Source organism: Sphaerodactylus townsendi, linkage group LG04, assembly GCF_021028975.2.
Source record: "Sphaerodactylus townsendi isolate TG3544 linkage group LG04, MPM_Stown_v2.3, whole genome shotgun sequence".
Taxonomy (NCBI): Eukaryota; Metazoa; Chordata; class Lepidosauria; order Squamata; family Sphaerodactylidae; genus Sphaerodactylus; species Sphaerodactylus townsendi.
Genome location: NC_059428.1, coordinates 152354244 through 152380678, shown reverse-complemented (window position 1 = coordinate 152380678; position 26435 = coordinate 152354244). Strand labels below are relative to the sequence as shown.

Sequence of the window (26435 nt, the reverse complement as noted above, 5' to 3'; positions counted from 1 at the left end):
TTAGTCCTAATTCTTTCCCCCAGCATTTTCAATGGATGCCCCTGGTTTTAGTATTGTGAGAAAGAGGAAAAAAATTTGTCTCTGCCAACATTTTCTACCCCATGCATAATTTTATAACTTCAATCATATCCCCCCTCAGACGTCTCCTCTCCAAACTAAAGAGTCCCAAACGCTGCAGCCTCACCTCATAGGGAAGGGGCTCCAATCCCTCAATCATCCTCGTTGCCTCCCCCCATTACTTCAGAGGCTGTGTAGACACACAAGAAACATGTGGATTTGACAGCCAGTCCAGAGCAGCCGACTTCTCCCATGAGAGAGATATCTCAGAGAGTCTTTTACCTTTCAGCAGAGAAGGGACGTGATGGTAGGCATTCTCTTTCCTCAACAGCAAAGCTAGGCAGTGCCTCTGGGATTGGTCCGGACAGCTGTCCCCTGAGCAGCTCCCATCAAGTGGACCGGAAGCCTCACCAGGGCAAAACGCAGCTACCTGTCATGGCAAAAGCCAGCAATTCCCAGGGTCAAGAGGTTCGGCTCGGAAGTTATCGAGACGACCCAGCATGGGAACGTGCCACTAGGTCTGCAATTACTGAGCGGGAGACTCAAACAGCAAAGCAAGCACAGGGAAATCCCAGTGGGAAATGGAAGCCTTCAGAAATTGGGTTCACTCTTGTGTGATGATGTGAAACTTCTACACAGATAATCAACAGGCCAGATGGATGTGATCGCACTAGCAGGCTTTGTGGCTATTGGGACCACGGTCACATGATATTACAGGTGTTAGGCTGATAGGAGTGTGATATGAGATTCACCACTGCAATCCCTTGGACAAGAAGCAGCAGTAGGTAGAAGATAGCCTTAGTTAACCTCTTCCTTCCATGTCTCTATCATGATTTCAATTGCTCCTGTTAAGCTGCAATTAACTCCATGGGGCTGTGGGAGGAGGAGGAGGAGGAAGAAGAAGAAGACGACAACTTTGGGTAAATATCCTGTCTTTCCCTCCTGTAAAGAGACTCAAGGCAGCTTACAAGCTCCTTTCCCTTCCTCTCCCCACAACAGAAACCTTACGAGGAAGGTGGGGCTTAGAGAGTGCTGAATGAACTCTGACTAGCCCAAGGTCACCCAGCAGGAATGTAGGAGTGGAGAAACAAATCTGATTCATCAGATAGGAGTCTGCCTCAGGTGGAGGAGTGGGGAATCAAACCCGGTTCTCCAGATTAGAGTCCACCTACTGTTAACCACTATACCATGCTGGTACAGGTTCTGTGCCTCTCTTTCCCTGTTTGTCATAGGAATTACAACATTGTCAGAGGATTTACAGCTTTGAGGGGGCAATTTACATCATGGAGGAGACATGGGAGGGAGGGGTGATGACGTGTCCTCCCCCCCCCCCGCCTTTCCCGGGTCTTCAGAAAAGGCTACCTGGATCTGCTAATTGGCTCTAAAAATATATGAGACATCCTGATGACAGTCCTCTTGCTATCGCATCATGTTTGACACACAGCATAAGGCAACGCACGAGAATATTATCTCGTTTGCTTCTAAGAGAAGATCTGGTTATCCGCCCAAGGAACAGTTCCAAATTGGGCTCGCAAGAAGTCTGATGAGATCAGATGCCAGAACTGGCAAGCCGGGATGAGTTGCTTTTTGGAGGGGACCCCCTCATATCGCTGATGACAAACTTGCCGTTTTCTGGGGAATGAAAAGCCAACAAGAGGAACGTTTTGGATCAGCAACCGATCCTTGCGTCACCAAACAGCCACTTCCTGACACAACCAGTGTAAACACTGGGGTGAATCACTGCCTTTGCCTCCAGAAATATTCTTGGATCGGATTGGACAAAAACCCAAATATTAATATATATATTAATATATATCTCTCTCCCTAAAATCCATTCTTCTGAAAGGTCAGGCATGGCGCGGCCTGTATCCCACAAAAGGCAACCGTGTAGGCTTTTATCTTGGTCACCACTTAGGACCCCTCCACCCAACCAGCTTTGCACATCAAACATACGATGGGTTCCCATTTGTAGCCCATGGTCTGAATGCACTGTGGCTAGGTGAGTGTTTTTATAACAATATTGCATTTCTGAGCAGCCGAGGGTTAAAAACTGTACCGGGAAAATGGAAAAACATCATTTTTCTTAGCAAAGGTGGTGAGAACTGAATGGTTTAGTGGCTGCGGAGCTCTTAGCACCATTGAGAAGCACCTTGGTTTTATTATTATTATGGTAGATTTCACAGCTGCCAGATCTTTAGCTGGTTGTTGGCCTTCATTTATTTATTTATTTATTGTGGTTGTTTATTTGTTTGTTTGTTTGACAATAAACCACTCTGGCACAGCAGGACAGCATGAGTTCAGGACATGGATTCAATCTGAGGCCTCGCCAGTTAAAGGCTTTCTGGTAGCAGGCACTGGGGAAGACCATCCATTGGCTGGACAACCTGGACAGCTACAGAAGATGCTGAGCCAGATCAAACAGCTGACATTGTTGTAATCTTTGGTAACCTCTAAGGGGGGACTACTGCAATGTGCTTTGTTTGGGGCTGCCCTTGAAGACAGTCCAGCAGCTGCATGCATGCAACTCGCCTCTCCAGCAACAGCACCGTATCCAGTATAACCTGCAGGCTTTGTGTCTGCGAATGTCAGCTGGACCCCATCAAAGGCAGTGAGGACCATGTCCCTCAAGATCTCAGCCTTCCCAAGCAGCATGACAGCAGCCAGAAGAGATTGCAGTCCTGGCTTCGGACTTCCTGCTCCCCAAGCCCCACCCACTGGCCTCAGTGCTTATAAAAGCAGGTCTCCAAGGCCAGGACCGCAGTCTCTTCTAGCCTGCCCGGAGGGGAGGTCAGAAGAGACTGCAGGCTGCTGGCTGGGAGCCCAGCCATCTGGGGGGGGGGGGAAGGAAGGGAGAGGGGGGTTGAGGGCGCTTGGAGGCAGCAGGAAGTCCTGCTGCCTCATTGTTTTTGCGTGCCTTGACTGACGTGGATGGGGTTGAGGCACACGAAAACAACGAGGCAGGAGGACTTCCTGGTCATGTGGGGGGCCGATTTTGTGCCCCCCACGTGACCAGAAGAGTGGCACCCGGGGACAAGGGGTACCCCTTGTCCCTAAGTAGATACGCCACTGGTCATCTACACATAAAAGCATTGCCCTCGTCTCCTCTTGCCCTTTACCTGGTTTGCTGGCATGCCGAGCGAGAATGCTTGCTTGGGCGACAGTCGTAGTTGCTTGACTCCCTGCAGAACAAACCCCCTCTGGGTGCAGGTGGAAATCACCCTGCCGTAGGTGCAAGGGGGCACTGCAGGTGATGTCACCAAAATAATGTCACCTAGGAAAATGGAAACACACGTAAGGAGGTCATCTATTGGATTTCTAATGGCTCTTCATGTTGCTGCACAGACCTTTTCAGAAGCTACTCAAAAAGGTAGATAACACCTTTTTTTCCCTGGTCAACCGTGCTTTTTTGTGGCCTCACCGACATATGAAACCACAGCAGTGGAGGAACTGTGGTTGAGGTGTTCGGACTCCTTTGTGGGAAGTCCTCTGCGGACAGCTCCGGGCAAAGGGCCAAGCAGCGCTAATTGGATTACGATTTATTTATGATGCCGGTTCTTCCCCAGCAAGCTAACTCCGCAAAGGACTCCGAACTGGACCAGGGCGTAAATTAATAATACAACTTGGTATCGAATCAGCATTTTTGAAGGAGTGAAATCAGCCTTGTGCATTTCGGCATTTAGGATGCGTGGCAATTTCTGTGCAAGGAAAAAAAGGAAGCTTCACAGAATTTCTTTTCTCTGATCTTAAATAATCAAGGCTTTGAAGCAGTCCACCGGTCATTTGCAAGGCCAGTCTGCCCAAGCCGAGAAGTGAGGGGATCTATGTAGACTCGCTTTTCCAGCGCTGAGAAGCTAGTGCTTAAAATTAATAAATAAATCAGTTATCTCTAGAATATCTATAGAATAGCAAATCTTTGCTTAATGAATTGCTCAGGTGAAGTGTACACTATTTACATTACGCAGCTGGCCTGGGGCAAAGCAGCTTCTGCAAGAACAGTTTCCAAGGAGAAGAAGAAGAGTTTGGATTTATATTTCCCCCCCTTTCTCTCCTGTAAGGAGACTCAAAGGGCCTTACAATCTCCTTTCCCTTCCCCCCTCACAACAAACACCCTGTGAGGTAGGTGGGCCTGGGAGAACTCTGAAGAACTGTGACTAGCCCAAGCTCAACCAGCTGGCGTGCACAAGCTAATCTGGTTCACCAGATAAGCCTCCACAGCTCAAGTGGCAGAGCAGGGAATCAAACCCAGTTCTCCAGATTAGAGTGCACTTGCTCTTAACCACTACACCATGCTGGTGAAAGCTGTTTCCAGGTTGCCTTCAGAGGAGCTTCAAAACAAGACATAAGCCTTGATCACTCATTCCCCTGTAGTGAAGCGCTGATACATCACACCTCTTTCTCCACCTCTCCTTCTACATCCTAACTCATGTGGGTGCGAAAGAACCTCCTTTTTTCCCCTTGCAGAATATTTACTTCACTTGAACAACCTTTGGTGGTGGCGACGAGGGTTGCTGGAGCTGTGCACGGCACCACGTCTTCTAAGTTGCTTGTTTCTTGGCCGGTATCTTCTTGAAGGTCGGAGGGTCTAGGAAGTCCAAAAGAAAAAGAATGAAGGCTTCTGGAAAGTTTCTGAGGGTAGCCACACTGGTCTGCACTGGAAGAGCTGGAGCCGAGTCCATTGGAGACCGACAAAGTTAAGCTTTTGAGAGTCAAAACCCCTTTCATCCCTACCAGAAAACCTTGCTTATCTCTAGCACCGAGAAAGACAAACGTTTTAAGCTGCTGCGGTATTTGACTCAGGCACGCTGCGATGCCACAAGCCTGAATTTTGCTGCGAACAGGTTCACCCGTCGGACTTAACCGTGTGTTTTGACCCTGCACGTTTCCCCTTCCTTGTTTCTACCCACTGGCTGCCACTGGAAGAATTGGGAAACGCTCCACTGGGACTGATGGGTAAGCATGCTCAGGGGGCTAGAGAAGAACACAATATACTGGTGCAGTGTACTGTTGTTTTGCCTTGTGTCATTAAGTCCCAAGAGACCTCAAGGTCTCCCAGGCTGGGACAGAGATTCAGTGAGCGCCCTCAATTCAGCTCTAAAAGCAGAGAAGGCTCCAGAATTGTTTCAGTGGCAAGATGACATTCATGGAAACTGAATGAAATACAGCTGCAATCTTTGCAAGCTTGGGAGGCCTGCCAGCTGCCTCCTGGTAGCCCACAGCATCCCGCGCTCGTGTGCCCCCTTCGCTCATTAAAACGCACCCCCGCCATCCTCTGCTTTCCACAGAATCTCGAGCCAATCTAGGCTTTGGAAAGGCAGAAGGCGCTGCCGGCATTACCGACTCAGATAAAGCAGATGTTTGAAGAGAACCGCAGGATGTAGGACGTATCCGCAGCAGATAAAACCTCACAGAGGAGCCGAGAAGTTAGCAAGGCAGAGGTTTTGGACCGCGCCCCACCCGATCCCTTTCAACTTGCTGACATTACATGAAAGGGCCATAGTGCACAGGGAACATTGCAGCTGATCAAGGCAGAAATGGTACCTATTCACACTGCTTCTCCATCTCTGCCGCTTTGATTAAAAGCCTTCAGAGTCATCCTTTAGACTGACATGTTTTGATCAGCTACTGAGCAGACAGACAGAACCAAACCGTGCATCAGAGTGGGTCATGAAAGCCCCATTCAGAAGCCAGTCTGGGCCTTTGCCTCCACCTTTGTTTCCTTATTGATTCAGTGTAGTTTTATCCCGCCCTTCCTCCAAGCAGCTCCAGGAGGCACCCATGGTTCTATCCTCCTCCATTTTACCTTCGTAACCACACGTAGGTAGGGAGAAGAAGAGTTTGGATTTATATCCCCCCCCCCTTCTCTCCTGTAAGGAGACTCAAAGGGCCTTACAATCTCCTTGCCCTTCCTTTCCCCACAACAGACACCTTGTGAGGTAGGTGGGGCTGAGAGAGTTCAGTGCGCACCTGCTCGTTTATTTCATTCATTTATCATTCACAGGCACTGTGCTGGGAAAAGGCTTGTAGAACGGAGGCGCCGGCAAGATTTCCTGGGAGCCGGATAGGGAACAGGGTTTTCCTCTTCTTTCTGCAACAAATGTGGGTGCCGGCCTTCTGAATGCTTGTGCCTAGTGGGTGCCTGAAGGGTGGCACCAATGCCATATTCTCCCCATGAAAATACAGAGGGGCTCCCAACTGCTGATAGCGCGCGGTGCCTCCTCTGTTCCCCACGGCTCTCTTTTCCAACAACAGCACATAGCTCAGTTTTTCTGCTAGCTCTGTCACCCGGCTGGTTTTTGAACTTTTGGGCGATCCTTCCAAGGGCAGAAGAAGAAGAGTTTGAATTCATACCCCATTTTTCTCTTCTGTGAGGAGACTCAAGGTGACTTACAAGCTCCTTTCCCTTCTTCTCCCCACAACAGTCACCTTAAAGTGAGGCAGGTGGGGCACAGAGAGTTCTGTGACTAGCCCAAGGTCATCCAGCAAGAATGCAGGAGTGCGGAAGCACAACTGGTTCACCAGATAAGCCTCTGCCACTCAAGTGGAGAGTGGGGAATCAAACCCGGTTCTCCAGATTAGAACCCACCTGCTCTTAACCCCTACCCCACACTGGGAAGGAATGTCTGGCCAACAGGCTTCCACAGCAGAGCCAGGATTCAAACCCAGCTCTCGTCTGACACTGCAGCTGCTCTCTTCCTGAGGGGGGTCACCTTGGTTTGCTGCGTTTGCAGGCAGGAGGACAGGCCCCGCTGCGAAGCCTCTCTTCGCAGCATGCTCGCCCTCCGAACCAGACACATAGCTCTCGATGCACTCGGCTGTCTGTGTGAGGCAGGTAGGCGAGGGGCTGGGCTCGGCTTGTGCAGTAGGCGGCGTTGATAGAGTGGCTGTCGGTCACACTGGCCAGCCGGGGATCAGAAGGACCCATGATGTTTTGCAGGACGGCGCGGGCGTTGGGCCCTCTCAGGCTCAGACCCAGCACGGGAAGCTCTTTCTCTGGCATGTAAGAAGGCGGCAGTGTGACTGTGGAAGAATAACAAAAGCGGGTAAGTTGACGCAATTGAACGGCCCTGGTTTTACGGCTTTTGGGACAGTCCCCATCTCTCTGCCAGTGCGGTGTAGTAGTTAAGAGCAGGTGCACTCTAATCTGGAGAACTGGGTTTGATTCCCCGTTTAGCCACTTGAGCCAGATTAGCTTGTGCACTCCACCACAACTGGGTGACCTTGGGCTAGTCACAGTTCTTTGGAGCTCTCACAGCCACACCCACCTCACAGGGTGTTTGTAATTGTGGAGAGAGGAAGGGAAAGGAGATTGTAAGCCCCTTTGAGTCTCCTTGCAGGAGAGAAAGTGGGGTTATAAATCCAAACTCTTCTTCTGCTTCACTGTTATGGCATGGGAGAGGGACAGGCTTCTCCACACATTTACCTATGCAACAGCAAAAGAGAAACAGCAGAACTTTTCTCTCCATTATGCCAGTTCTCTATTCACTGTGCAAAAAATGTCCAGAAACCTAAAAAGCTGGAATTCCCCACACACTCACACACACGGAGGCACAATGCCTTTTATTGCCTCTGGGCTGTGCCGCGTCATTCCCACCTCATGAGCCAGCTAGACTTGAAGATTACAAGGGGGTTCCGAGGTCAAGAGATCTACTGCTCGAAAGAGAAGGGTTGGCACTACTGCGACGCAGTACCCAGAGGCACGTGCCAGCCTGTTACCTGCGCTAGACAGCAATATGTCGTAGGGGGCATAGAGCAGGCGGAGTCCGCAGATATCCAAGCCAGAGGCCAAAATCAACTGGAACGTGTGGTGGACTGCCATGGGGTTTCGGAGCAGGGTTTCAAACAGCAGCGCCATAGCAACCTGTGGGGGGGAGGGGGAGGGAGAGGGAAGCCAGAATAACAGAGGCTGTTCAAGTGCTGAGGAGAGAGACACTTCCCGCTAAGGGTACTTTCCCATCCTCTCTCTTTGAAGTGCTCATTGATTTATCTGCAAAACTGTTCAAAAGGTAGGAAACGGAATGTGAGAGTGAACTACTGTTTTTAAGAATGCATCAAGTCATCCAGCAACGACTGAGGCGCCAAAGGCATCGGCACAGGTGCTTACATGTAATTCACAACAAACTGGGGAGGCCGTGGCCTCTCCTTCTCTGAAGGTTTTTAAGCAGAGGCTAGATGGCCACCTGCCCGCAAGACCCTCCTTCTGGAACATAGGCAGATCATGAGAGGGAGGGCAGGAAGGGGCGAGTCTGCGTTTGGCTTTCACAGACCTTCCTTAGGTACCCAGGGGAATGCTGATCACTGCTTTGGGGTCAGGAAGGCATTTTCCTCCAGGCCAGGGATCCTGGAGGGTTTTTTTGCCATCACTGGGGCCTCGGGGGTGGTGATGGTGGTGGTGGTGAAGTGAATTTCCTACCCTGAACAGGGGGCTGGAGGTCCGTGCCAATAACTGAATGTGCAGATATGAAACCGCCTTACAGTAAGTCAGACTGATGACTGGTCCACCCAGCCCAGTGGTCTTCACGCCATGGTGGATGACAAGTCCCTACACAACCGCCATATGTATAGGCTTGTGATCCGCAACAGGCTGGACAGCTGAGTTAGGAGGATCAATAGACGTGTATACTGTAATCTCTGGAAGGAAATTGATTGATTGATTGATTGATTGATTGATTGATTGATTGATTGATTGATTGATTGATTGATTGATTGATTGATTGATTGATTTATTGGGCTTATAAACCGCCCTCCCCCGAAGGGAAATGCTGCCAGTGCACGTGCACACATAGCAGGGGGTGCTGTTCCTCCCGCTTCCTTTCTTTGCACACAGGCTGAGAACACTAGCAAGACAGCAAGGGGAGATTCCTCCCAGGAAACTGGAGAAGTTTCCTCCATGGTTTTGATCCACGGCTTCCTCCTTGTTACAGGGCACCTGCCACACGGCTTGTGTCCCTTGTCCCCAGCTCTCTCGGTTGTCTCGTTTTGGAACTGTTGCGCCCGTAACTCTGTCTGTCCCTCTTTACAATACAGAGTTATGATGTGCTGGTGGGGTGGGATGTAGTGGGCTGGGAGGGGCGTGAAAATGTGGGTCAGGGTGTGGAGAAAGTTGAAAGCCACTGGCCCTAGGTGAACACTGCCTGCTGGGTAGTGGAGGCCTTTCTCAGGCCAGCTGATGGAGATCTGGTGGGATAGAGGTGCCAAAAGGGGAACCTAAGAATTCCAGCACTGGACCTAACTGGGACACAATCCCTCCCTGACTCAGCTCCCTGTCTGGCAATTAAGCTGTCAGTCCCAAAGTACTTAAGGTGGTGTACAACACCCATTTATGTCCAGTATCTCCCCAGCCACCTCATCCACTTACCCTGTCCCTGTACCACTTACCATTTATGTCCAGTATCTCCCCAGCCACCTCATCCACTTACCCTGTCCCTACCCATTTTGCTGAGTAAAGCTACTGCAGAGACAAATTATTAGCCAATCGGAGCCTCCTCTAGAAGTTGTCTTTTTGCCATCCTAGCAAGCCCACTTGCTGATGCTAGTTGAGGCTATGGACCCAACAGCTCTGGGAAGGAAGAGAGTCTCTATGCTTCATGCTCTGGTTTGCAAACTGTGCTGTAAAGGAATGCCTTGCTTGAATTGGACTACATATGTTTCATGCCTGGGGAAAAAAAAAACAGCTGCCCAATGGCCAGAGCAACTGTTTCAGAGCTTGGGTATACCTCTCTGCCCTTGGACCTGCCCCCAAGAACCAGCTCTGTTGTCAGGCCAATAAGTGCCCAGTGAGTTCACTGTTAGTGGGCACTTGAAATGGAGTGTTGCCAAATGCACTTGTGCTTGTAGAGGCATATTGAGGTTAGCACCACTATAATAAACACAGTTGAAAATCTAACCAAGTAATAAAAAGGCTCATTTGGCTAGAAAAATAAAACTCATTCTGTTCCATCAGACTAACAGGGCCTCCTCATACGTTACTCCTTTGAAGGCCAGCTGGGAAACAGCCTTCCAATCAACCCCAGGAAGCAACAGTAGTAACAACACACAATGATATTTAATAAGTGATTCAAGCCGAAAGCATCTGGGTTTTTTTCGCTTAGAAAAATGACAGATGGTTGAGGTGATGAGGGCCCGTGAAACTACATGCAGTGCAAAAAACGTGGATAGAGATGAACTTTTCCACCTCTCACAGTATACTAGAACTTAAGATCACTCCTGAGTTAAGATGAAGAACAGGAAGTAATGTTTTCACACAACATGTAGCTGTCTTGTGGAATTCACTGCCACAAGACGTGCAGGTGGCGACTGGCTCAGAAGGCTTAAAGGAGGAGCTGGACACATTTACGAGTAGGGTTATCACTGATGATTATTCATTTGCTTTACAAAACATACACCCTGCCTTTCTGACCTCATCAGGGCCACCAAGGCGGCTAACCAATTAAAAACATACGTAATAATATCACGTCTTAAGAACTATTAAAGTACATTGGATAAATAACAACAATAATAAAATGAAAAATTAAAACATTGGGCAGAAAGAAGGGATCCTGAGGGAATGCAGAATGGAACAGAGGCTTCACCCGCTGGAGGAAGATGGCAAGAGAAGGGAACAGATGAGTCTCCCTGGGGACAAAGTTCCCAAGTTTTGGGGCCACCACCAAGAAGACCTGCTCCTGGTTGCTATCTCACAAACTGGGGTCGCCCAAAGCACAGCATCGGGTAATGCGGCTATGTAGGCTTAAAAGGATGCTGGATTCGGCCCAGGCCACGTGGCATGACTTTTACTGTTTTCATGGACTTACTTGATATGAGGCAGCTGTTTTCTATGTACCAGTAACCTTTGAATGGCCCCAAACTGGCAGAAAGAGACACCTTATCCACATTATGGCGCACCTTGGCTGCATGATGGAGCAAGGTAGATGGTCTGGACCAAGCCTAACTTTACTTCTTGTCCGATGGAGCTTCCTACACCATTCCGAAGTAGGCGTGGAGTTTGGGCTGTGTGTATTTTACCTCAGCATCTGCATCATCACTCTCTCCCATGTCACTGCTGCCAGGGAAATATTTTTCATCCGTCTCCACCGTCTGCCAATAAAACCCAGCTGGCACCGCACAGGCTTCCTCCACCACCTGAAACACACAAAAGAAGAGCTGTTGTATGCGAATTATCTCAGCTCTTCAAAGTCAGGGTACAAAATAAAGACAGCCAGAGCGAATGCCAAGGATGGGAAGCATAAGAACCGACGGTACGCTACAGGCATTAGTCACTGACACCGCCTTTCCTCAGCCATTTCTGCGCCAACTGGGCTGGCGCAAGGGGCAGCCAGCTCAAACTGATGGCATGGGTGGCTGTAATCAATAGCTGGGGCCAAGCCCAGGGCAGGACCAATCCAGCAGACTGCACTCCCTAACCCTATCCACTCTGATGGGGTTCCACATGTACAAAAGGCATAGCCCAAAAGGCACAAAAGCCGCACCACCCTTCACCAAGATTGGTTAACCCAGATTGGTTAAAAACCAACAGACAGACCCCAGTCCCTTTTATTGATCATCTCCACATGCAAGGTGAGATGACAAATTTTGGTTCACCATTCAGGGGATAATTACTTCATCCATAAGGCAGCTTACAAACTCCTTTCCCTCCCTCTCCCAACAGCAGACATTTTGTGAGGTAGGTGGGCTGACAAGAGTTCCTAAGAACTGTGACTAGCACAAAGTCACCCAGCAGGCTACATGTGTAAGAGCAGGGAAACAAATCTGGTTCACCAGATAAGAGTTTGCCACTCAGGTGGAGGAGCGGGGAACCAAACCCGATTCTCCAGATTAGAGCTCACCTTCTCTTAACCAAGACACCAAGCTGGCTCTCCCACTACCCTGTGCTGGCTCAAAGGATGCATAGTGGGATATCAAGGAAATAATAGCTGTCTGGGCCATCTCCTGCCACATCCATAGGCCTGCCCACCTTCGTACTGTCCATCCTGACAGCCAGTGGCTTCCTGGTGCAGAAAAGGCCTATCCCAAAAACCACTGACCCAAGACCCTGAGAGAGAACCTAAGACCTTGAGAACAAGGTCCTTGTCCTTTTGCTCCTTGAGAACTTTAGTTCCTTGAGAACAAAATGCAATGAAGGAACCAGGCCTCAGCTAAGATTCATTGGCTTGCTTGCTTCAAGAGACGCCCTTATTGATTTTTGTACCTTGAAGGGCTTGCCAAAAAGAAAAAAATATATTAGCAGGGACTGAAAAGAGACAATACTAATTTTTTAAAATATCATTAAAGTGGAACCTGGAGCCATTCTTCCGATTCAGTCAATATCGCAGAGACAGAAGCAAAACATTATCTGAAGCCGTGCGGAGGAACTGCAAGATGCAGAACATTATAATTTCAAATATAGGGAGGACAAATGTAAGCAGGAAAGAAGGCCTGCAGACAGTTTGCACTGGGAAACCTCCCTGGGAACAATGCCTCCCCTTCATGACTCGGTTCATGGGGAAAAAGGTATCGTATGGTTTGGTTCAGAATCAGTGTGAAATTCTGGTTTCTTTTTACCATGACTAGCTTGCAAATCCAGGATGCAGCTCACAGGTAATCCTTCACATCCTAGTTTGCCTGAATGGGATTCACTGTATTTGCCCTGGCCAGACATAGAAGCACAGAGCGGGAAGGACTCCCCGGGGTCATCTAGTCCAACCCCCTGCGCAGCTATCTCCCCTCCCCCACTCCCCCACTCCCCCAGTGACCCCGATGAATAACCAGAAAAAAGAGAGTGTCCCATCTCTTACTCGCTTATCTCTGGCTAACTGGCTGGCAGTGTTAAACCTATCCCAATCTCAGGTGGCCAAGCCCAGAAATCCCACAGCGTGGAAGCATTACCTGAGGATCAGAGTCAACAGCAGCAATGTCACTCAGCCGGATGTCAGGAATCTCAGGGAGGAAGGGATACGGCTGATCCTGCAGGCAACGGGCCAGCTCTTCCTTCCACCAAATAACATCCCAGAGAGACGTCTGAGAGAGAAACATGGAAGTCTGCTGATACAGCAGAGATGTTTCCTGAAGGGATTCCTCCGCAGGCTGCCAAAAAGACACAGGGTGAGAGCTATGTTTAGGAACCAAACTCCTGTAAAATAGTGAAAATGGCAAGCAAGGACAAAGGCAAATTTGTTGGTGCACAGTTTGGCTTGGCGCCAGTTCCTGCATTCTGGCCCCTTAGCATTTAGAAGCAGAAAAGAAGAGTTGGATTCTATACCCTATTTTTCTCTGCCTTTAAGGAACTCCAAAGGGGCTTCCGATCGCCTTCCCTTCTCCTCCCCACAACCCTTGTGAGGTAGGTAGGTGGGGCTGACAGAGTTCAGAGAGAACTGAGACTAGCCTAAGGTCACCCAGCAGGCTTCATGTGTAGGAGCAGGGAAACCAAACTGGTTCACCAGCTAAGAGTCCGCCACTCTTAACCTGCCATGCCGCACTGGATTAACCAGATTTGCTGTCAACAAACTGCAGTTCTTCCAGCTGGCCCCTAAAAAGTGCCTTTGGCTGGAAGAAAAAGTGTGGCTGTCTAAGGGCTGGGGCACCTTTCTCACCAGACAAAGGTGTTTGGAGCTTTTAGTGCAGGCAAGGAATAGGATTCGGCCTGACCTTGTCAGATCTCAGAAGCTAAGCAGGGTCGGTCCTGGTTAGTACTTGAATGGAAGACTACCAAGAGAGTCCAGGGTTGCTATGCAGAGGGGGGCAACGGCAAACCACTTCCGAACATCTGTGGCTTTGAAAACATTATGGGGTTGCCATAAATTAGCGGCAACATAATGGGGGGACATCTTTGGACAAGCTCCAAGGAGTCAGAAGTGAGCTTCTGGGATGGGAGGGTTCCCCAGCTCAGGTGGTCTGAGCCCCAAGAGCTGGGACTGTAACATCTTGGGCCCCATGGAGGGGATATGTGACAGTGATGATAAAATGGGACAGTGCATGCTTCCTTGAGTTAATAATGAATTAATAACTTAAAATGTAAAGGAGGATATGCCTCCTTCGAACTAGAGAGGTTTAAGCTGGTAAAACAACAACGGGTTTTTGAAATGCTGGCCATCCTGCAAGGGACCTTGGACTTCCTATTGGAAGGAAACCAGTCGGCACTGATTCCCCAGAGGATACTTCCAGAGATAAACATGTCAGATATTTTTAAAGGCATTTTGATTAAGGAGATTGCAGAGAAGCGGCACCGTTGTCAGTACTAAGGAGGAGAGAAAAATCAAATCCGAGCAGCTGAAAAATTCCCTGGAGATGCTTGGATTGTTGGCTCTGTCTTTGCCGCCACTGACATTTTGGAAAGATCTGTGTGTGATTCCCCGACACACACACACACACACACACACCCCATCAGATCTGGTGTTGACTGTCAGTTGTACAAAAACCTCCAGGGACCAGAATTCCGTGCTGCTGGAAAGGAACTTCAAGGCACCTTTGTAATAAGAGGAAAACACTAGCAGCACACCATTCACCCAAGATGGTTGTACGGAATATACTAGAACATTATTTTATCTAACATCTGGTTTGACTATATTTTGGTGCATTGATGATATAATGTTCACCATTCTGGCATTATTGCCTGCGACAACAAAACCTTAAAAAAACCCTGAAAGGTGGTGGTTAATCCATCCTAGAATGTGTCAATGGCATCGAGATCCAGAGCACCTTGCGGGACCTCCCTTCTCGATTCTGGTCAAGTGGAATCAAGACACTCCGTTTGTCAGCCGTGGACACCAACACACAGTGTGATAGCCCCAACTTACGTTGTGTTCCTGAAGTCTGGCCGAGCTCTGTCTATCTGACTGACAGACTGGGGTTAAACGAGCCTGCAGAGCCAGGCAGCCCTTATGCCAGGCTTGCTGTAGTCCCAACACGCGGAACGGAGCTTTGCTTTCTCCTTTACTTCTCAAACAGGATACCTGCAAAACACATTCAAAACAACAACTCGGATGGCTCAGTCAGAACCACAAAAGAATGGAGTCAGAAACAAAAAACTATGGAGAGTCCCTGGGGAGTGATTCATTTAAGAAGAAGAAGAGTTGGATTTATATCCCCCCTTTCTCTCCTGTAGGAAACTAAAGGGGCTTACAAACTCCTTTCCCTTCCCCCTCACGACAAACATCCTGTGAGGTGGGTGGGGCTGAGAGAGCTCCAAAGAACTGTGACTAGCCCAAGGTCACCCAGCTGGCATGTGTCGGAGTGTACAGGCTAATTTGAATTCCCCAGATAAGCCTCCACAGCTCAGGCGGCAGAGCGGGGAATCAAACCCAGTTCCTCCAGATTAGAGAACACCTGCTCTTGACCACTATACCACTGCTGCTCCTGTCCTTAAGCAGCTAAAGGTAGGTCATGAAGGTGTGGTGGGGACTCCTAGAGAATTATTCTTGTAGAGAGCCTATTTGTAAAGCACTGAGATGGGGCTCTGCTCAAACAAGACAGGGGAAAGAAAATGCTCTACAAAAATGGCCCAATGAGCAAGGTCATCTCCTAGGCCAGGGATGCACAGAATCCATCAAAGGGAAAGGAGGGAGGGGAAATTGGCCTGACTGAGCCATTGACAATTTGCCATCTGCAACAGCTGGATATTCCATCTGCCCAGTGCAGTGCAGGAAAATACCAGGAAGGCAGGGTGGTGCAATGTAAATAGTGACAGGCACGGGCTGGGAATCCCAGACCCCCACCCTCACCTGCACAATGATGCTCTATGGATGACCCTAGGTCAGTCACATACAATGTCTCTGCATGATCTACATTGCAGGGTTGTCATGAGGAAAGGGAAGGGATTCAAATACTAGAGAGATGTAAAGATCTGATTACTGCTGAAGCCACAAGAGTCCTGATGGATGGGTGGAGAGATTAACGCGGGAGGAAAAACCGTCCTGCCTTCAGATCCGAAATTAATTGCTTATAGGCACCAAGGGGTTGCTTAAGCTGGCAAGGGGACAGAGCTGCTTGAAGGCGTGGATAAAATTGGGTTGGGTTGATGCATGCTGACAGGTGCACATCCACCAATTCCATCCCCCCACCCCCCAAAGACTGAGGTATGGGGAAGGAGAGAGAAAAATACCTAAAATGACTAATTAAAATACCTAAAATGATTAATTAAGGCCTGTTTCCCACAGTCAGTTCTCCAGATTGTCTGAGAAAGAAAACCCAGGCAGGGACAAGGTGGATCATAGGATCACAGAGTTGGAAGGGACCTCCAGTGTCATGCAATCCAACCCCCTGGACAAAGCAGGAAATTGACTATCACCCCACCCACCCCAGCATCCCCTGCTCCATGCCCAGAGGATGGGGAGAAACCTCCAGAATATCTGGCCAATCCGGCCTGCAGTAAAATTCCTTTCTGGTCCCAATAAAGGGCCTTGATTCTCCAGTTCTGGTCACAGAAGTCAACCAGCAGCTGGGAGCAGCTTTGGCTTCTACTCCAAAGGCAATCTGTGCTTTTCTCCCACATAGCTGCACTGCAAGAGAAAAAGCAAAGGGTACCCCTGCTATTGCCCCTACTTATGGGCTGTGTGTATGTTGGGGTGTGTGTGTGAGTGTGTGTGTGCGCACCTCATTATCTAGAGGCCACTATAATGCAGCTCACACTTTTCCTCCTTCCCTCAGTCTTAGCCAATGGGCAAGAAGGGCAGCTGCCCATAGCCCTGCCCCCACAAAGGAATAGTGGGGGGTACAGAAGAAGAAGTTTGGATTTATACCTCTCCTTTCTCTCCTGTAAGGAGACTCAAGGTGGCCTACAAGCTCCTTTCCCCTCCTCTCCCCACAACAGACACCTTGTGAGGGAGGTGGGGCTGAGAGAGTCCCGAGAGAACTATGACTAGCCCAAGGTCACCCAGCAGGAATGCAGGAGTGCGGAAACACATCTGGTTCACCAGGTAAGCCTCTGCCACTCAGGTGGAGGAGTGGGGAATCAAACCCAGTTCTCCAGATTGGAATCCACCTGCTCTTAACCACTACACCATGCTGGTTCCTGTCGCTACTTGTACTTGCCCCGTCTGGAGCTCAGGCTGCTGGCTTGTAGCAACAGTGGTGAATTCCACCCTCTTGGCCCAGAGAGACACCCTGGTGCAGGGCGGGGGGGACTCCTCTTTGTATGGTGCAGGCCTTCCTATCATAATACTGGGCTACGAAAGGTCAGAATTTGGAAGATACTTGCAGTGGCGTGAATTGTTATGTCGAGCACCAAGACCCAGGCTACCCCTTCCTGTGGTCTCTGCAATCAAACAGCTCTCCGTACTCGCACATGGCACCCCCTCCCACCCGTAACAATGGAAATCTGCTCATCAAAAGTGTCTCAGAGAGACACGCGGGCTGCCCCTTCCCCGTTTTCAAAGGGCTGCATTCAGTGGTGGGATTCAAATAATTTCACAGCCAGTTCTGGTGGTAGGTTTCAAATAATTGAACAAGTGGTTGTTTACAAGCACCATTTTAACAACCGGTTCTGCCGAAGTCTTCAATACTAGAACCAGGGGGCATGCATTGAAATTGCTGGGGGGAAGAATTAGGACTAATAAAAGGAAACACTTCTTCACGCAACGTGTGATTGGTATTTGGAATATGCTGCCACAGGAGGTGGTGATGGCCACTAACCTGGATAGCTTTAAAAGGGGCTTGGATAGATTTATGGAGGAGAAGTCGATTTATGGCTACCAATCTCGATCCTCTTTGATCTGAGATTGCAAATGCCTTAACAGTCCAGGTGCTCGGAAGCAACAGCCACAGAAGACCATTGCTTTCACATCCTGCATGTGAGCTCCCAAAGGCACTTGGTGGGCCACTGCGAGTAGCAGAGAGCTGGACTAGATGGACTCTGGTCTGATCCAGCTGGCTTGTTCTTATGTTCTTATGAAGTGGCGCAAACCGGCGGAATCCCACCACTGGCTGCGTTCACATAGCCAAGTGAGACCCTTAACTCCAAGTTGTTTCCTATTGCGAGTATGGGAACGGAGGGTCCTTGTCAACTTCATGTTCTCCGCTGTGGCTGCACAGTACATTGCCTTTAGTGACGATAATGGGGTCGATAAGCTCCGCTAGAAATCAATGCTAAGTGATTATGCTGTTATAGGGAGACGGCGCATGGCTTTCGGCAAGGCTCCACCCCCCCCCCCCCCCCCAGTAATGCATGCTAATAGGCACAAACTCATCAGCTGCTTTCCGTCTTCGCTTTAAATGAGGCAGAGAGGTGGTTGGGTTTTTTCTCCCCTTCGCATGCTGCTATCTTTGGTGAGGGCAGCAAAATGCACTACTTAATTGAAAGCTCTTGTCTGAAGCAGTCTCTAAAGCGGCCTGTTAAATATGGCTGCAAAGAAGGTGGCCCCCACAAAGTTTTCTCCTTGGCCGCCTTGCAAAGCTACACCTGCTGATATCCATCATTCACAATGTCGGACAACAAGAAGAAGAGTTTTGAATTTATACCCCGCCTTTCTCTCCTGTAAGAAGACTCAAGGTGGTTTACCAGCTCTTTTCCCTTCCTCTCCCCACAACAGACACCTTAAAGTGAGGCAGGTGGGACTGAGAGAGTTCCGAAGAACTGTGACTAGCCCAAGGTCACCCAGCAGGAACATAGGAGTGCGGAAACACATCTGGTTCACCAGGTAAGCCTCCGCCACTCAGGTGGAGGAGTGGGGAATCAAACCCGGTTCTCCAGATTAGAATCCACCTGCTCTTACCCACCACACCATGTTTAAAATGCTCTCCTGCCTGGGAACGCGGAAACAGTTTCTACTCAGCAACGCATGGCAGAGATGGATGGGACAAAAGATATTTCCTGTATTCTACGCAAGCCTAACGAAATACCCGGCGTTAACAGCTTAAAATGGCTGCCATGGGAGGTGGAGGTCATCACAAATGGCCGCCACAGGAGGAACAGCTACACACAGAGAGAGTGGAAAAGTTCAGGCTTAGGGGAGAAGAGGGGTCATTTAAAAACACAATGGGAGAGGGGAGCGAGGGGATGAAGCCATCACTGCCACCAAAACAATATGGTCTAAATCTGCCAGCCAATCAGATCTCCAGCAGTAATCAGAATCTGGGCTGGGCAAGACCCCCACCCAGTCCCACCTGCTTTTTTGAAAACACTTGGGTCCGCACCAGCCTAGGCGGAGACCCTGGAATGAAGCTACGGATATGAGCTTAACCAACATGGTGGCTTCAACCGGGCCAAGCAGACCTGGGCCATTTTCAAATGGGAAAACTAACCCATGAATTTCGACACAGCAGCTCCTGGCCCCTCATGTGGTTTGGCCCAAGCCGGCCTGTTTGTGTGCCTGTCTGTCCATGTATCTCCCCACTATATTCTACCAAGCCACGCGAGGGAACCCAAGCCATCATTTATAATTACCGAAGGCTGTGTCCATTGATCCGCTTATGACTCTCTCCTGCCAGAAATAGCTATTTATTACATTGATCTTTTGCTTATTAAGCCTTCATGGACGCTTGGAAATGAAAGCCAATTAAAAAAAGGCCACCATTCTCTCTCAGCTACATATTTTTTATTAGGAACCAGATCCTGAAATTAAATTGGGGGGGGGGAGGAACCCTCCCCTCTATTCTAACCCGTCACATTTAATTATCCTCAGCTTGTCTCTTCCCCTTGCCCCGCCTTCTTTTACGTGACTTGAAAACGAAAAAGGTGATTTTGCCTGCTGACTTTAGAGGCAGTTGGAGAAGACTAAAAAGCCCTCTGGGACAGGGCGGAGCTTGGGATGCGGGAAGAGGTCCAACGCTCTCGAGCGATGCCAAAAACAGCATGCCCCCCCTGGAATCTGTCCCCCCACGCTCAAATTCAAGCCATCACTGCCACCAAAACAAGATGGTGTTGATAGATATCGCCCACATTCCATACATCCAGCTGTAGAGCTGCTCCCCCCACACACCCCCAACCCGGCTCCAAAATCCATCTGCAGTGTTAAGATCACATTCACATTTTCCCATCAGCCCTCACACTTACCAGGAAGAGCAGCCAGGTTACAACCGCAGGGTAGATGTTGGCAGCTGGCGAGGAAATTTCTGGGAAGGAGCAGCTCTGGGGGTGATGTGGGGAAACCCGTCCGCAGCTGGACAACCCAATTGTCATACAAAGCCATTTGCTTTTCGAGCCTTTGGCGAAAGGCAGCGGGCAGACTGGCGCGAGGAAGGAGGATTCCTGTTCAAAGAGAATCGAGACCTCAAGGTGATGTGTGCTATTCAGTGTTACAAAGAAAACGAAGAAGAGTTTGGATTGATACCCCACTTTTCATTACCACGCAGTCTCAAAGTGTAATCACCTTCCCCTTCCTCTCCCCACAGCAGACACCTTGTGAGTAGGTGGGGCTGGGAGAGTTCGGAGAGGACCGTGATTGGCCAAGGTCACCCAGCAGGCATCTTGCGGAGGAGTGGGGAAACAAACCTGATTCACCAAATTAGAGTCTGCCTCTCATGTGGAGGAGTGGGGAATCAAACTGGTTCTCCAGATTAGAGTCCACCGCACTTAACCACCATACCAGGCCGACTCTTAAAATAAGGGAGAAGGGCATTTTTGTCCAATACAATGTCTAATAATCCTGTCGTTAAGGATTAAGCACATAAATTTAGCTGTACGTTTCTGTGGTCAGCTGGGTTTCAACCTTGGCATCTCTGGTTACAGAACTTCACCACTAGTTTGTTTGGTTTACCTAAAATATTTGACCCCATTTGTCCCCGTGGGTAGTACGCCCCTGCCTTCATGCACCCCCGGGCATAAAAATATATAATTAGGAATGCTTTAGGCTGATCTTGCATTGAGTGGTGGGGGGTGGGGTGGATTAGCCTATCTGGCCCCTGGACAAAAAGGAACGAAGAAACACTGAAACAATTATTGTATGCAATTTGCATCATTAGCAAACAAATGATGTGAGTCAGGCTGCCCAAACGCAGGGAACTGGGCTGCGACAGATCTCTACAGAGCCTCCCTGCTTCCCTTGTTCTTCTCACCCCCGGAAGCCTGGCAATGGTGTCGATCTCTCCAATGAAACGCAGCTAAATTCTGCCGCTCAATGAAGACGTTTTGAAAATGTCAGCTGTCTGTTGGGGAAGGCTAAAATAATGAGAATGCCATCTGGGAGAGGATCTAAAGTCCCACGTGAAGTTGTAAAACAAAACCTGGAGCCATGAAGAGAATTGCTTTGTTGATGCGGGGAGGGGGGGGGGGCACACCAGTATTCAACTGGCGAGGAATACTGAAATTAAATACACCATTCGTCAGTGTAAAGAAGAAGAAGAGTTTGGATTTATATCCCCCCTTTCTCTCCTGTAGGAGACTGAAAGGGGCTTACAAGCTCTTTTCCCTTCCCCCCTCACAACAAACACCCTGTGAGGTAGGTGGGGCTGAGAGAGCTCTGAAGAACTGTGACAAGCCCAAGGTCACCCAGCTGGCATGTGCTGGAGTGCACAGGCTAATCTGAATTCCCCAGATGAGCCTCCACAGCTCAAGCGGCAGAGCGAAGTATCAAACCCGGTTCCTCCAGATTAGAATGCACCTGCTCTTAACCACTACGCCACTGCTGCTCCTAAAGGTGAGCACAAGTGCCCCAAACGGTCTTCCAGTTTACACTCCTCACTTGTGAATTTGTATTCTGTAAGGGAGATGGTTTTCAGCATATTAAACATTCAGAATCACTGATCTGAAAAATATTACTCTGTCAGAACGGTAATGGGTTGGATAATGCGGATCTGTTCCCTTTCCTTGGAAGCAAGAATCCTTCCGCTGACCATGGGACCAGAAGAAAATGCCACTGTTACTGGAACAGATCGGTGGGATCCAATCTACCAGAATCCCCGGGCCTGCACTCTATTGCAGATTTTCAAACCCAGCAAGGAATGGAACTCCCCTTTGCAAAATAAGTGGCTTGGAAGCCCTGCCAAAATAGAACAGCACATATTAAAATGCTTGATGTGTTGTCCTGGGAGCCTGTTTCCTTGAGCTCTTGGATGTTTGCTGCGATTCCACGGTGGCGCAGAAAAGCTCCAAAACTAGATGCAGGAATCAGCTGGCTTTCAATTTTAGTTTATAAATCGACATGTTTCTCATCTTTACGGTTAGTTATACGTCTGCTTGCGTGGGCAATACCAGGTGAGGTTGCTGAAGACACAGTGGTAAGAGGGAAGGCTCAGGGTGCCTGGTATAACTCCCTACCCCTACCCCCACCCCTGTGATGAGCAGAAGTAAAACAAACGATGCAGATGTGCTTTATTGGCATTATTTATGGATGGCAGACATTAGCGCTGATTGCACAGATGGAACATCATGTTGTGTAAGAAGAAAACAAGCATCTTGTAATTCAGAACAGGGACTAGTCCATCAGGGTCTCCTGAGAACTGGGCGGGGGGGGGGGGGCACAGTGCTGTATGTGACCACTACACAGAATATCCATTTCATAGGTCTGCCTTTACCAACATTTTTTCATGCATTTGCGCGCGCGCACACACACACACACACACACACACACACACACACACACACACACACACACACACCGCCTTATGGAAACACTTGTATCTCCTTGAAAAGGTAGAGGCCAAGGCCTCTTGGTCCAGGCAGGAATCTTGCGCAGCTCTTTCTTCCAGTATCGTGGAACAACCTCCGTTGGTTTGGGCTGTGCTCCTAGACGGACGTGTGCGCAGGCAGGCGAGGGAGAAGCGAGCATGAGACCGGAAACGTTTTGAACGTTTCCACTGCAGCTGGACAAACTAGTCCATTTTAAATGGGAATGTGGTCGGCCGGGTGATTAGCCATAGCAAAAGGCTTTCCAAACATCTCCAGCTGCATTTGCGCTTTTCCCTGCCCCATTCCCTGCACATATTAGACGGTAAACTGCCTTGGTTTCACAAGGCAGAAAGGTGGCTAATAAATGAGTTCACTAAAGCAATAATGAATACATATGGCTGCCTAGGATTCAGACTTTTAGGGGCTCGCTCTGTCTGCTAACCTATCTGGTGCCTCCTATTTACTGGCTCATGCAGGACACCAACATCCTCATAAACGGATGCCCAGCTGTTCTTCTGCGAAAGAGCTTTTGAAGTCCCCGCTACCCTGGTGACAAACAAGGTCACAAGCACGTCTATCTCTGTTCCTGCCCCCCCCCCCCATGGGTTTTGCCAGGGAAGATTTGCCTTACTGCCTAGGTTTCCAGCCTTTCTGACATTCAACAGGATGGATCAGTACGCAGAGACCTCTGCTGGTCACCTAATCGACATGGACGAAATGCCACGGACTGTTCATTTCCTCGCTGACGCTAACCTTCCCCCTAAGCCAAAGCAACAGCTGGCTTAGCCTGTCCAATTCCATCACAGCGATCTTCAATAATAAAGGGAAAAGTTCACTTTAATCAGCTCTGAGGAACAGGGGAAAGACTCAGTTTGTCATCTTTTTACCCAGGCTGTTTAAAACGGCATCCAGACAAAGACAACAAGAAAGAGCTGGGGTTCTGGAGTGCCTCGGGAGCCTTTTCGGTTTTTGCTTTTATAACTGGGAACTGACAGAGGCACACGTGAGACTGAGATATATGGCGGAGTTCACATCTGTTGAATCTAGCCTCTACTGATGCTCCAGATCAATTGACACGTGCAGCACAAGCAGGGGATAATGGTGTTCGTGGACAGTACCGATTCAGGCAGTGGGAGCAGGTCGGCATGTCTGAAAGTTTTCCCTCCCAAAAAGACAGCTCCTTTACTTCTCCTAGGATACCAAAGAGAAGAACAGCCTGGTCTTTTTCAGCGGCGCTGAAATGCGTGGACTCCCATCTGAAGCCTGAAGTGGTACAGTCCAAAAAGCTGTGCCCACATTCCTAAATGGTTCCCTCCAGATGTCTAATGCTCCAACCAGCACGGCTTGGGCCACTTTGAACTCATCAAACCTGGAAAGCTAAGCAGGGTCTGTGCTGGTTAGTACTTACATGGGAGACCACTAAGGCAGTCCAGGGTTGATACAAAGAGGCAGAAAATAGCACTCCATCTCAAGTCTATGGTCTTGAAAATCCTATGGGTCACAGGAACAACTATAATGGTTGACTCTCCGCTAAGAGCCTCTCAGAGCTTGACTTACTTTTGGACACCAAGGAAGTCATTTTTTTCATCACCTCCAAACGCGTGCCCAGGGCCAGAGGGCCCCAGATACTAACCTTGCCCTGTCAGTTAATCGACAACACCCTTCCCCACCTGAGATTTGTTTATCATCCTTCCCTGAGTCGAGGCAGTTGCTTGGATAAACAGTTACCTTTATTTTGGGAAATGACTTGCTGTGGCATACGGCAACCAAGTAAGATCAAGGGGGCCATCTGGCGGCTGCCTGATAAAACTGCCGTTTTGTGGAGGCCTCTTCCTGGGTCCTACAATGCTACCTTCTCCCTGACACACACGCATGCACCATCAATTCCATGTGGGTATTGACACACAGCCAACATCTAACATTATAGGAGCAAGTCCACAGTGACCTACGATGCAGCACGTACATGCTGCAAGAATCACTGGTCTGTCCTGTGGCAGATACCCATGATGGAGCCGGCGTGGTGTAGTGGTTAAAAGCAGGTGCACTCTAATCTGGAGGAACCGGGTTTGGTTCCCCGCTCTGCCGCCTGAGCTGTGGAGGCTTATCTGGGGAACCAGATTAGCCTGTGCACTCCAACACATGCCAGCTGGGTGACCTTGGGCTAGCCACAGTTCTTCGGAGCTCTCTCAGCCCCATGCCTCTCATAGGAAGTTTGTTGTAGAGGGGAAGGGAAAGGAGATTGTCAGCCCCTTTGAGTCTCCTAACCGGAGAAAAAGGGGGGGATATAAATCCAAAATCTTCTTCTTCTTACGTTGGAGTAAGGGGCAAAGTACACTGCAGATGCCACACAGGTTTTTTTTTTGTGGTGCTTCCCTGGAATGGTCCCCCAGAACTGATTCACAATCACTGTAGGTGACCAAGAGAGTGATTATCTGCAAGCTGGACTTATTCTGCTGAAATCCAGATCTGTGCAAGTTCTGGCGTGCTCCCCCTTAGCCAGTTGGTGCCCCCGACCGCTCTTCCCATCAGGGCTGAATGGAAACAGGGCCTGCTAAAGCTCCACAGTCTTCCATTTACACAGTACAAAAACGGACAACTGAATCTGAGACTGATTTCACAAAAGAACAAGGAGAGAGATACCTCCAGAGGCAGCACAGAGGGGTAAAGTAAGGATAGTAAAAGACGACACGGTCTAGATTTCCCAAAACAAGCTGAGGACATTAATGTAATTGCTAGCATACTTTTAAAAAAAACCACAAGAAAGAGTGTATTACTCCTAAGCACCTTCATTAGCCACTGAAGAGCTTCCAAGCTCCTCTAGCATAATTACTGTTCAGCTCAATTACTAAGGTGCATTATGAGCTGCCTGAAAGATTTCCATGTTCCTGTTCTAAATGTCTAGGGCAGCAATCCTTAAACTGCAAGTACATGCCAGTTAGTACATCATGCTACTTAGCATGTCAGGAGAAAGAAATTATTTCATTAAAGGATCATACTGCCCCACTGTGGAGGAAACTGCCCACTGCATCTCTGTATGAGTTACTACCCTTGCTTTGTCTATTCCTAATCAGCCTTTGCCAAGGGTCAGTAATTACGCTAGGTCCCAGACACTGAGCATGGCCGGTTGACTCAACTGGCTCCCCCAACACAGAACTGCCTTATAGTTAGAGGTTGCATGTTGATTCTCTGCCTGAGTTGCTGCTCCAGGCTTGTGTCCATCTTACTTTTGCCTTTCCTTCAAGAAAAATCTACTTGGTTATTGCCTTCCCCAGTTTCTCCACACAACAACCCTGCAAGGTAAGTTAGGCAGGGAGTGTCAGACTGGCAAGGTCACCCAGCGCACTTTATGGCTGGATGGGGATTTGAAGCTGGGATCTCACAGAGCTCTTCATCCCAACCCCTGCTCCCCGCTGGCTTTCTAGTTTCCTTTGGAAACCTGGGACTGTAAGGGCAGCACTAGAACAAAAAATTAAACAAAATATATCTTTAATCCAGCAGTGCACTAAAAAACATATTTCAAAACAAACTGGCTTCTAGGCCATGCAAATCACCAGCTCTGCAGCACGCTGAACACCTCTTGCTGTTCCTCAAAGTATCACAGATTTAATGAGGAATCATGGCAGGATCAGAGAGTCATAAGAAGCCGGCTCTTCTAAGGGTGATAATCCTTACGTACCCAAAACAGCATCTTACAAAGTGCAGGGGTGAAGTACGTCTACAGGTTTTTTTTTAGGGGGGGAGGGGCACGTGATTCTAACATCAGAACTCTGAAAAAGGCTGGGTTGGGTCTACTAAAAATAGCACATTTGGAAATGCTGTGGCTAGAAAGATATTTATATATATATATATGTATTTCTATTAGTCA

General features: G+C 49.0%; 1 protein-coding gene across 1 annotated transcript in view; it reads right to left on the bottom strand.

Moving 5' to 3' along the window:
• Nucleotides 1-26435, bottom strand: part of DNAAF8 (dynein axonemal assembly factor 8) — a 60306-nt gene that overhangs the window by 18830 nt on the left and 15041 nt on the right. Inside the window, exons 12-20 of the mRNA XM_048494173.1 lie at nucleotides 20018-20212; nucleotides 14826-14981; nucleotides 12919-13116; nucleotides 11059-11175; nucleotides 7771-7915; nucleotides 6765-7074; nucleotides 4542-4639; nucleotides 3174-3328; nucleotides 340-487 (exon numbers count right to left, since the gene is read on the bottom strand). Of these exons, the coding sequence (XP_048350130.1) occupies nucleotides 340-487; nucleotides 3174-3328; nucleotides 4542-4639; nucleotides 6765-7074; nucleotides 7771-7915; nucleotides 11059-11175; nucleotides 12919-13116; nucleotides 14826-14981; nucleotides 20018-20212 (1522 nt within the window). The remainder of the gene's footprint in view (nucleotides 1-339; nucleotides 488-3173; nucleotides 3329-4541; nucleotides 4640-6764; nucleotides 7075-7770; nucleotides 7916-11058; nucleotides 11176-12918; nucleotides 13117-14825; nucleotides 14982-20017; nucleotides 20213-26435) is intronic.